We start from the raw sequence: 12,104 nt of genomic DNA on the forward strand, positions 1-12,104 counted from the left end.
CATTTATTTTTCTTTAAATTTGATTTATTTAGGTATATTCATTTATTTATTATTGCAATAATTCAAATGTATATATAGTAAAATGCTATTGCGTATCGATGTTACATACAAAAAATCCAACATAATCAATTCTATGGTTTAACTGTTTTATTATTAACCACAAACTTCTAATACTCCGACCATTTTAATTATAAAACTTTATAATCAGGGAAATTTTTTATCTATCAGAAACGTCTTTAGTCCGAATTTATTTTGTTTGCAAAACTTTAATATAGTTTTCTATTCTTCTCGCATGCTTTTAACGGTTCTAGTAATTTTGTTTATAACTCGGGTCACGTTTTCTAGTATAATATATTAGGGTTATTTTAATTGTTAGATTTAATACGATTTATTTTAATAGACTTATATTCATAGACCTCAAGACGATAAATACAAAATGATATGGCCATTTTACCATCGATCAGTTTTAAGCATTTATGGTAATATATAATATGTTATAATTAAATTAAATACCGTACATATGTTATATCATGAAATATATCATAAAATTATATATCAAATCGATATTGAGTATCTTTAATATTTTAATATTATTTTATTTTATCTTAAGTACCTAAATAAGTAGGTATTTATTGATGTAATTATTGTTTATATTATTTTTTATACCATTTAATAAATCGAATTCGTACAAATATATATATATATTTATAAATATTTTCCTTTTTATGACTTTGTTGACTGTTCCAAAAATAAATTGGAAATATCATAATTTATGATAATATTTTTATTTTGAAATTACTTAATATAATATTTTTTGAAATTTACATTAGTGGAAAATGTTTATTTTTCATTATTATACAAATATCTAAATAATTATTATAATATAATAATTTTAGTATGTAGCCATTATACCCAACACAACGTTTTTTTTTTTTGAAACTGAATGAATACATATTCTGTAGATATAAATGTATTGTTTATAATTTGCAAAAAACATGAACATAATTAAAAAATATATTCATGTTTAATTACAAATATTTCATATTTTAATAAACTACAGTCATAATTTAATAAGCATTATTCGCCAGCCAATACATTGAAAAGTGAAATAATAACTGATAATTTTCTCTTCTAACTTCATTTTATTACATATTAGTGATTGATAAATGCTATCTTTAAAGCGAATTAGCATAAGAGCTTTACATAATTATTGTGTTACAAATAATATATTATACTGAATTTTACCTAATATAACACCATTACACCAATATTGTTCAATATTTTTATGCAAATTTAAATAGTCGTACTTCAAATCATCTTCTCGCCATATGACGTAATTCATATTTTTTCACACTCTATATTACCATTACACATTTATATTTTTTTCTACATTCATATTATTGTAATAACATTTTTATTGAAGATCTGCGTGATAAATAAGACAAGAGAAAAAGATATTTGGAAATTGGTCATAGTTCTTGGTGTTGGTGTAACATTTATAACTATGTGTTTACACCGTCATTCACGTTTTACAATATCATGACTTTTAAATATTATTTTTATTTTTATTTTCTGTTAATATATTACCACAGCATAAGGTTATCATAATTCATACATATGGGGCAGAAGTATTTTTTACATATAATGACGAATGACGTACTGATATGTAATTGAAAAATACGATTCTGTTTATACATGTTGTACTAATCGTACAGCTATTAACCAGAAATGTAAAATTTTAAATTTAATAATCAATTAATATGATAATAAAATATGTTGTATCGAAAAATACAAATAATAACTGTTTTAAATTTTGTATATTTAAAAGTAAAGAAATATTTTGTATACACAAGATTTTTCAAACATGATTTAACTGATCTAATTACATCACTTATAATTATTACTTTTTTCATGTGCAAAATAAATTTGTATAAAAAATGTTCGTTAATATGCACAGAATTACTAAAAACTAAAAAAATATTCTTACAGTATTAATAATTCATGTATCGATTGTTGTATTTCATTACAAATTGAAATTATATCAATAGTATATTAGTAAATATATTATTATAATAACTATAATATGCTTGGATGCATAATGTAATTAGCTATAAAAGCATGACTAAACTTTTGTTTGTGATCAATTGGGATTGGTTTATTTGTATAACTATAATGATGTTAGCCCACATATAAATCCAGGGAAATTTTCAAAAAATATAGACATCATGCATTTTCAATAAATCAGTTTTTGAAAAACTTCAAATTTAGATTAAAATTAGTATATTAAACTCATTTATTTAAATTTAACAATTTATTCGATAACATATGGCTCATCCGTAAATTGTATTAAATCGTATTAACATCGAGTTATATATTATATGATGTAACATTAATTTTAATTCAGACAATGGTCTACTTCAGAGGTTCTAAACTGTGCTCCACGGCGCCTAAGTGCGCCGCGGCTGCGACTCGTTGCCGACTATGTTTCTGGTCTAAAAATAAACAACGATATTTTATCTATTTTATTTTTTAAAAAATCGTTTATTTTATTAAGGGTGCTTTAAGCAAACTATAGTTCTAAAAAAGCGCCATGACTAGGAAAAGTTTAGGAACTTCTGGTCAACTTCAATTTTAATGACATCAGGTAATTACTTTTAATAAAAATAAATATTTAATAGTTGTCTTTACAGTCATATCAATTAGTTAAAATTAGTGTTAATACAATCATACTATTTATACTATTATTTAATAATAAATATAAACCATTTAAAACGATTGGACTAAATAAATCATAATTCCCGGTACGTCAATTAATAAATACGAATAACTATAAAAATTAATTTTTTTTTTAGTGTCTAAGTATACTGCAATGCCAAATTACATAATATTATAATATGATTAAATTATTGTCTTCATGTATCACGATGATATGTATAGGCAATTTCACTACATTAACGCGTATACAACACAATCGAGTATTTTACATAGTTTAGTATAATTTTTACAGTAATATTGCAATAATGTTAATATTATAACTATCTAAATTTTATTTATTTGGAAATGCATATATGCAATTATTCTATAATTTCGTAATGCATTGTTATAAATTATAATATGTTATTTGTACATTGTTATATTTATAATTTATACAAAAAATAAATTCAACTTTTGTATCATTCTTTATTTAAGAATATTATAGTTTATATGAAATATGAATGAGTTTTATGTTATATTATTTTTATAATAATTTTAATCTAATAAAAAATAAATAAGATGATTTAATAGATAAATTTTTAAATTTTGAGCAGAGCAATGAATGTATTGATTTTTTTTTTTTTTTTGTATTTATGTATATAATAAATAGCAAATAAGATGTTTTGATTTCCAATTTTGAAGGCGGTTTGGAATAGCAAATTTCAAATTGTTGGTTCTTTTTTTTTAAATTAGGAAAAACAAAGAAAATTAAGAAAAATTATAATTTTTACGTTAAACCTGTTTCACACTACATATTTTTTTTTAATTTTGTTTTAACTCGAAAATTAATAACCATAAAAACTTTGTACAACAAGTATTTATATTACTATCATATTATTATATTTTAGTTTTGAAAATTTAATTTAAGACTTCTCATAAATATTTCATACTAGAAACATAAAATCTAAAAAAAAAATATTATAATTATATTTTTATATACATTTTAAGTTTAAATTTGTATGAAATAACTTATGTAAACAATAAATAATGATTTTATTTATCTTCTTATAATTAAAAAAAAAAAAAAATATATTGAGAACCTAAACATTTATGTAATTTATATTATTATGAATTTTAGTAAAAAATAGAACATTTTTAATTAATTTTAATATGTAATCGATTTGTACTATGAACCTAATTTTAATATTTTATTGTATTTATAAAAATGTGTTATATTACTTTAAGTTGTCTAAGTTGGTATAATTATGTGGCATAAATATAAAATATTATTATAATAATTAAATACTAATAATATAATGAATGTAATATTTTCAAAAATTATTTTATATTCATCTAAAACCAACTATTATGCTAAAATTAAAATAAATTAATCTTTAATAAGTGAATATAATAAAAAATACATCATAAATATATTTAATAGTATAGACTGTTAAAATCGTCTCCACTAAAAATCTTTCAAAATTTACATACCTATAACAGTAACTTACAAGACACCTAATAAAATCGTTTAAATGAACGGTAGGTATTTACTTACCTGCCTGTTTTAATGTGCAGCCAAACATTAGATTTTTCACCTAATTTGTAATTATAGTATTCATCAAATCTTCCATATTATTATTATTATTGTTTATACAAAACAATAAAAATTAAAAGGCGTGGTGATTGGTTTCAGTCACCAATGTGTTTTGAAGTCATTCGACCGGCATCGGCCGTCATTGTAAGCTCTCGGATGGGTGACCACCCAGGTTCTTAGTGACGAATCTATGGCGCACATACATACATACACATAATCCAACCTTACAAACCCTACATAAAAATTTACTGTTCCTATTCACAGCTAATGGCCTTATTTTCTGGGCTTAAAATTAAATCAGTAGAATAAAAAAATTAACATGAAATGTGGTTTCATTTATATATTTAATGTTCTGCATAATAATGTATAAATGTATTATAGTAAAACATTTTACAATAAACTAATTAAATTGATATAAGATACCTACTAAATTATTAGCTAAATATTTCATATCATGTAATATATTGTACAATTTACAATGGTTATATGTTATACTATGATACTCAGTAGTTTAAATTATTAATTATTGCATAATTTTATACTTCTAAATACATTATAATATATTTAGTAATTACATATGTGATACATATAGCCATTGAAGTTATGAGAATACGCATTATTAAATGAGTGTCGAAATATATACTCGTATTAACAATAAACAAATCATATGTGTTTAGTGACTATAACACAATTCTCTAAATCAGAGAAGTTACTCCGTAAATTTATTTGAGATTTTGTACTCGAGGGTATGTCTGTGAACATTTATTTGGTAACCAACTACTAAGACAACTTGTACAACTGTCAACAATATATGCGCACGCGTACAATAGTGTATGCGTTGTGGTTAGGTAAAACTGTTAAAGGTAACTGATAGGTTTCCTTAAACTACACAACTAACTATAAGCTTGTTATAAAATTACATTTATTTAACGAAACTGTGCACAAGCTTAATTTTATCATATTACAAACCTGAAAATAGTAATTTCCTCTCAGTTTAATTGTGCAAACAGAATGTAGTTTTTTGAAATAAGTTATTAGTTAAATTATATTTATTGTAACATATTATGTATGTATTAATAGCTCGCTATCTTTGAAAGAAAATTTTATTAAGTGAAAGATACCATCAAAGTTAGATCACAAATGTTTATTAAGTTAATAAATGTTATTTATTTATTCATTTATTTTTTAAATATTACTTATTAATCTATTATATTGCATAATAAATGATAAAATATGTTATATTGAATAAGTTTTAAATGCATACAAGGAAAAAGAGATACCTTGGTTCTCTTTATACGAATACTATTTTGGTTTTTACGAGATAGAGAAAAAAATTACTTTAAATTTTTTTTAATATTTAAATAAGTTTTATATAACTTACATATTATAGTGAATAACTCTAAGAAAACGGTACATTTAGAAATACAACGATAGTTCTAAAGCAATAGCAATTTTTTAACGAGTTTTTTGTGCACTGATTTATTTTGCTTTTTAATTTTTCAGGCTATACAGATGTTATTGTCGAGGATAGAACTTGGCTTTTATAAGATGGCGTAATAATATAGCGAGTAGTTTTTGATGCAATTTAATTTTGGAATAAAATATAATACGAGAGAAATCGTAAAAATAAAAAAAAATTCTATATAGAACAATCAAAAATAATATAATTACGATATTATAGAAAACGAAACCTTGTCCTCTATTTTGAACGCATCCTTATTATTTCTACAGAACGATCAACAGACACGGATGTTTCTGTAAGTTATGCGATAACGAATCACAAATTGAGTACTTAGTATGCGGAGCAAGTACGATCTGTAATCATCAAATTTAGAAGTTTTCGAACTTCACATGATTTCTATAATCAATCTGTATAAATAATATTATGTACTTTGTGTATTACATTGACTTTGAATAATCGTTTTATCCACGAGTAGAATTTTAAATGTTTAACTATGAAATGGCAATAATATAATTTATTGTTATATACTTGTATCTATAGTATACATCTATAAATACTGGAGAACAGATATAAAAATAAAAATTCCAATGAGTAGTTTCTAAGTTTAAAAAAAACTACGAAAAGTAAGAATAATAGTTCTTTGACAAATTAAAAAAGATAATACATTTTTTTAGATAATATTTTAATATTAATAGTTTGTTAAAAAAATAAGTATTCTTATGAAAATACTATATATTTTATTTTTAAATTTATAACTATTATAACGCAATTACTGTATTATAAACATCAAGTTTTTTATTTCAATAATGTTTATTCGTGTTTTTTTTTTTTATGCTAGTTTTTCAAAAAATATAATCTGCTGAACAATTTAATGTTAAAAAATTAAAAGTCATTCTACTGCATTAGTAACTTTAAAGTGTACTTTTCGATTTAAAAGTAAATTAAAATGGATGACAAATTATTAATTATAATAATTTATTCCATCGTAATATTTGATGTCTTAAATTTATATTCAATAATAACTCTTTATAAGAATAAGAATTCTAAGCGGAGACAGTGTATCACTTTATTTCCATAGATAATATAAAATATTTTTTTTTCTACTATTATTATAAAACATTTTTATTCAAATAATACAACGTGTTGAACAACATTTTTTTAAAATATTTATGTTTAATAATATAATATAATAATTATTACTATTAAAACTTATTTCTATTAACTTATAAGTCAATATTGCAATATAGTAAAACAGCGTAAACTGACTTATTGTATAAAATATTCTCATAGTTTATAAATAGTCTAAATATTTTGAAAATACCCTAAAAATAAAAATTAAATACTGAAAAGTTACTACATTTAGTATTTTCAAATTATATAATAAAACTTATACCATTAAAGAAAAAATTGTTATTATTTTTTTAAACAGTTAGGTATCAAATTTCTTCAATTTTTTTTCAAAATAAATGTGGATATTTATTTTCAATACATTTTTATTTAAATGTAATATATCTTTTGGCTTATAAACATCAACAGTATAAAAAAAGTATACAATACAAATTTAAAGTCATAATCTATAATGTGCCAAAATGAATATACGAGTAGCATAAGAGGTTAACTGGTTAACTCAAATTTTAGTTTAAAAAAAAAAAACGCATAATGTAAACCAAGAGTTTTTGTAATACTATATTAATATGTTTATTATTAATGATAAATATAAATGTATAATAATTTGTATAATTTATTAGAATCTGCGGTAAAATAAAACTGCAATTTATAAAATATGTATATGATTTTTAATAACTGTAAATTTACCTAAAATACATGGTAGATATTATATTAGCATAATTTCAACTACTAAATAATAAAATTGTTTATACCTCCTATGTAACAAGTTTAATTCGATCACCGTTTTTATTTTTTGGATTTCTTCACAATCTTTTTGTCTAAACCATTGTTTTCTTTATCTTGTTTATTTTGTATTTTTAAAACGTTAGCTTTATTTTTTTGGTCCGGAAAGTTTTGTTTTTTCCATTTTTTATAAATTTTATTAAGTTTTTTATATCTTGATTTTATTTGTCCCTCTAAAACCATAATATTTAATATTAGTATTTTTGGTAATTTATTCGTTTTTAATATAATGTAAAAAATCACAAATACATACAAAACATTATTATTTTTTTCATAAATTACCTATGATGAATCGAAACATTCATTAAACAATAATTGCGAATACCTACAACCAATGGTCAGTAATATCACTAAGGTCGATACAGTGAGATGCGCAACTTTCATCATAGATGGTAATATGATATACCAAAATGTAAATCACATGTCTACTCTCTATGATCTATATTGATATTTTAAATATCATACAACTTAAAAATACCCCAACAAATTGTATCCTTAAAAAACAACCAACCTGCTTAGTGCTTACAATATACTAAGGTATCAACTCATTATTAAACATCATATAAAAAAATCAATAACCCAAAACTATAACTCGTATTGGGCTTGATGATGTTTAATATTATTTCCAAACAGTTGTACGGAAGTAATCACGAAGCCATATTGAGGAAACACTACTGATATTTCTTCAGCCACTAAACGAAGTTTAGTGAAACCTATTCCGTCAAAAAAGTTACTTAGCGATTCTTACTTGCCTATCAGCAACCGCATTTCTCGGCACACACTGAGCACTGTCAACGCTTTGTTAACGTTATTTCATACTTCAACCATCCCGTTTATATTTATATTATCTAAATCTTGTTTTAGTATTAATTATTATAAAAGCTTAATTTTATTTAAAACATATAATAATCATGCTCCCTTTGTTGAAAACAATTTTAACTTTATGTTTACAACGTTCGCAGCATACATAATGTTTTTTGTATGTTGTTGTTAATCAAAAAATATTTTCTTGTTAATCAAATAAAAAGATATATTACGTTCAAAGAGCTATGTTATTGAAATTTTCAAAGTTACAGGATAATTAAAAAAATTCTCTATTACCTTTATGATATTAAAAAATTATTTCATATTTCATAAATATAAATTCTTTATATTTATTTCGTTTGTAAGTTTAACTTATTAACTGCTTGGTGATTGAAAAATAAACATAATTTAAAATAAAATTCACATAAAAATGAGTAGTAATAAAAATTAATTTTTAAAACTTAATTTTTTATAGGCAAAAAAACATTACGAATAGAGATATAACCTTATTATACGGTCGTATTGAACATTTAGTATTTTTTTCTTTTAAACACAATATCATTATGATATTCCAATTAATATTTTTTATATTCATAAGAAATTATTATAAGAAATGATACATTGCGCTTTAAAAAATGTTTTAAAATTTAAAATACAAAGGTCCACACAATATCTAAATGAATATCTCAATTCTAATAATCACGTATCTAAGTAGATATAATGTTAAAGGTTTATACTACTACGTATTTAAGATAAAAAAGAAAGAAAAAACGCTCGTTTCGATTTGTTTGATACTTTAACAACTAGGTATAACAGTATATATTTTTACTACATGTCATTATTTTCTCACTTATAATATTTTTTGATTTAAAATTATTATGCTTAATATATGCCAGCTTATAGAACATTTTAAAAATAATATAGTTTTACTCATGAAAATTATTTACCTGCATATTTTCGTAATACCAAAAATACATTTTGCAAATACGCTAGGAATGATTCGTGTTTCATAATATGGTCGATAATAATATAATTTATATCAGTCAATTGTTTAGCGACCTCTTCGTTCATTGAATTACCAAACTGTTTTTTAAATCCATCCCCATATGTTTTTAATGCGTTTTTATGTACAGAAGCACGAATTTCCAAATTTTCTCTCCGGTCTTTCGTTGCTTTTCCAGCTTCTACTAGCAAATTCTATCCAAACAATTAATTATAAAAATAAATATATAACGCTAGTTAACAATGTTTGGACACAAAAACTAGAATTCATACAAGCTTTGAAAGTTTTTTTTTAGCGTAAGTGATTTAAAAAAAAAAAAACTTCAATTTATGTAAAATATAAATATCATGCCGAAAGAAATATTTCGAAAATCGGTAAATAGCTATAAATTACGTGTCACGAATTCATCAACTTTACTAAAAAGTGAACAGAAATTTATGATTTATGATTCAGTACTACACTGAACAATGTGTATCGACAAGTATTAATAAAAAAAAGTTGTTAATTAATTTTTTATTATTTTTTCTTTTTATACAAACGACAATCATGCGATACGTGTGTCTGTCTCTTTATATGATTACCGGCTGGTACCGGCTATTGTCAAAAAACTATTAATACTAAAGAGAATCGGAAAATATTTCGAATTTTTAGCAGAAATATGAAAAGTATAATACAAACATTCAAGACTAATACTATATTTTATCGTACTAAGTACAATGTTAATTTTAAATTTGTGCCGCTACGCTTATGACCATTATACAACATAATATATTATATTCGTATAAAAACTCACGCTGATGGCCAAAATCGCAATAGATAACCTCAAAATCGTCCAAATCTGTACCATTATAAAGATGTTGTTTTCCCGCGACACTTCGTGTAGTCAATTGCGATTGTGTGTATTCGGTTATTTACAGCATTGTCTGTGACTTTTACTTGCTTGTTAATTTTTTGTAATTACTTTTTATTTTTTTTTTTTTTTTAAACGTTCTCGGCTCAACGACTCTATATGAATAAAAACAAAATAATCGTCGGCATGTGGTAGGTACGTTTATCGAGTTTTTTAGGATTCCGCTTCGACATGTTGAGTAAATTGTACGTAAGTACGGGTAGAATAACTCTATTGAAAAAAAATATGAGTATTATAATGGAAATCATGCATCAAAACATACACCTTTTTTAACAAAACAAATTACAAACAATTAATTGATTGTTGCTAGAAACAGCACTCCTATGCCATACTTAAAGGTTAACCTATTTTTTGGCAAACAGTTGAATTTGAATGTTAGAATTCTGAAATAAAATTTAAATATATATAAAAAAAAAGCCGATTAATGCTGATTAATAATTATGTACTGAAGATTCAAGCTTCAGAGATTCATAAACTTTAAACTCACGATTTCATTTAAAATGTTGCATGATTGAATTTAAATTGATTCATATTCTATTCATTCAAAGTTTAGATATGTGCTCAAATATTTAAAATTGTTATATACACTCATCAGCTCACATCCTGTATGACCATATAATACATTATCCTTAAATACAATGAATAAAGTAGGAAGTTTGCATTGAGTTCGATGCCAAATTGTTGAGAAAAATTTTTTATACGTTTACATTATTCGGGCTACGTTCTCCTTATAGGATTTGTCGAAGCCAGAGGAATACATAAAACAATTTTAGCCATTAAATCCATTTATAACCACATAGATCATCACAATTTTTATCACTCAAACAGTGCAGTACTGTATGTGCGTACTTTTCATTGCCGTTAGCAAATAATGTCATCATACTGTGTATACCATTGTTATGTTTTTGTCGTCATCGACGATAAACCGTTTTCAATCAAATGTAATTAATTTATTTTATCTAAAATAAAATTATGAAAATTACGTATCGTGTTTGATAAAAATAACATTTAAGAATGTATCTAACAAATATACAATAATATAATCTGAAGAGTTCTGAATACTACATAATTTATGCATATTATATTTATATTAAAACTTTTATAGATTTATTTTAAGACCGAGCATTATATTTTAATAGAGTTATTAAGAAAATAAATGCTTAAATAATATTTTCAAAATTTTAAAAACGTATTTTATTCGTTTTATATGAATACCAGCAGCACCATCTCTTGAATAAATATTTAAACTTCAGAAAATTAAATTGTAAAATGTAATAAAATTTAAAATTTATATGTTTTAAGCAACGTGACAATATTATAATAATAAATATACTTATTGTTAGAGCAGTTAATATTATTTGTTTAAGATATCTTGTTATAATTCAATATCAGCTGTAAGCGCTTAAAAGTGTTTTCTGACATTAAATAAAATTACAATTAAACAATTTATCAATTATGAATTTACTCTTGTATAAACAGTAGTAATTACATATTGTAAAACAAAAATTTTATGATAAAATAAATAAAAACAACTAACTCGATTATCTAATTTTTATTGCTTAAATGAAGAGAAAAAACAACATTGAAAATTAACACTACAATTAAATTATAACATTAATTGTATAGTAATATAAATATAAAATATTGTCATTACAAAGATTGATATTAAAAACCATTAGCGTTAGATTTACTATAAAATATTCTAAATACTGATTTAAAACTCATA

The 12,104-nt window shown here is 22.9% G+C and overlaps 1 protein-coding gene across 2 annotated transcripts; it reads right to left on the reverse strand.

Annotated features, from left to right (window-relative positions):
- Positions 1-7,522: 7,522 nt before the first annotated feature.
- LOC112601839 lies at positions 7,523-10,489 on the reverse strand. Of its 2 annotated transcripts, XM_025349655.1 has the most exons (4): positions 10,262-10,489; positions 9,413-9,662; positions 7,631-7,834; positions 7,523-7,565 (listed from the first exon to the last, which is right to left on the reverse strand). In XM_025349655.1, the coding sequence occupies exons 1-3, from the start codon at positions 10,313-10,315 to the stop codon at positions 7,665-7,667; spliced, it is 474 nt and encodes a 157-aa protein (XP_025205440.1). In that variant the 5' UTR covers positions 10,316-10,489; the 3' UTR covers positions 7,523-7,565; positions 7,631-7,664. The 2 variants fall into 2 exon arrangements, with proteins under 2 accessions (XP_025205440.1, XP_025205439.1); XM_025349654.1 differs by lacking the exon at positions 7,523-7,565 and having other exon boundaries at positions 7,572-7,834.
- Between the last annotated feature and the right edge of the window lie 1,615 nt (positions 10,490-12,104).

The sequence above is a fragment of the Melanaphis sacchari genome, unplaced genomic scaffold (assembly GCF_002803265.2).
Source record: "Melanaphis sacchari strain LSU unplaced genomic scaffold, SCAv2.0 Contig7_pilon_pilon, whole genome shotgun sequence".
Taxonomy (NCBI): domain Eukaryota; kingdom Metazoa; phylum Arthropoda; class Insecta; order Hemiptera; family Aphididae; genus Melanaphis; species Melanaphis sacchari.

What these genes read in the sequence shown, in the direction of transcription:
- LOC112601839 (XM_025349655.1), bottom strand. Translation starts at nt 10,315, where the DNA reads ATGGTACAGATTTGGACGATTTTGAGGTTATCTATTGCGATTTTGGCC. An exon ending in TTGCGATTTTGGCCATCAGC is followed by an intron (nt 9,663 to 10,261) that starts GTGAGTTTTTAT and finishes TTGTTTGGATAG; the next exon opens with AATTTGCTAGTAGAAGCTGG. An exon ending in GGTATTACGAAAATATGCAG is followed by an intron (nt 7,835 to 9,412) that starts GTAAATAATTTT and finishes TTATGGTTTTAG; the next exon opens with AGGGACAAATAAAATCAAGA.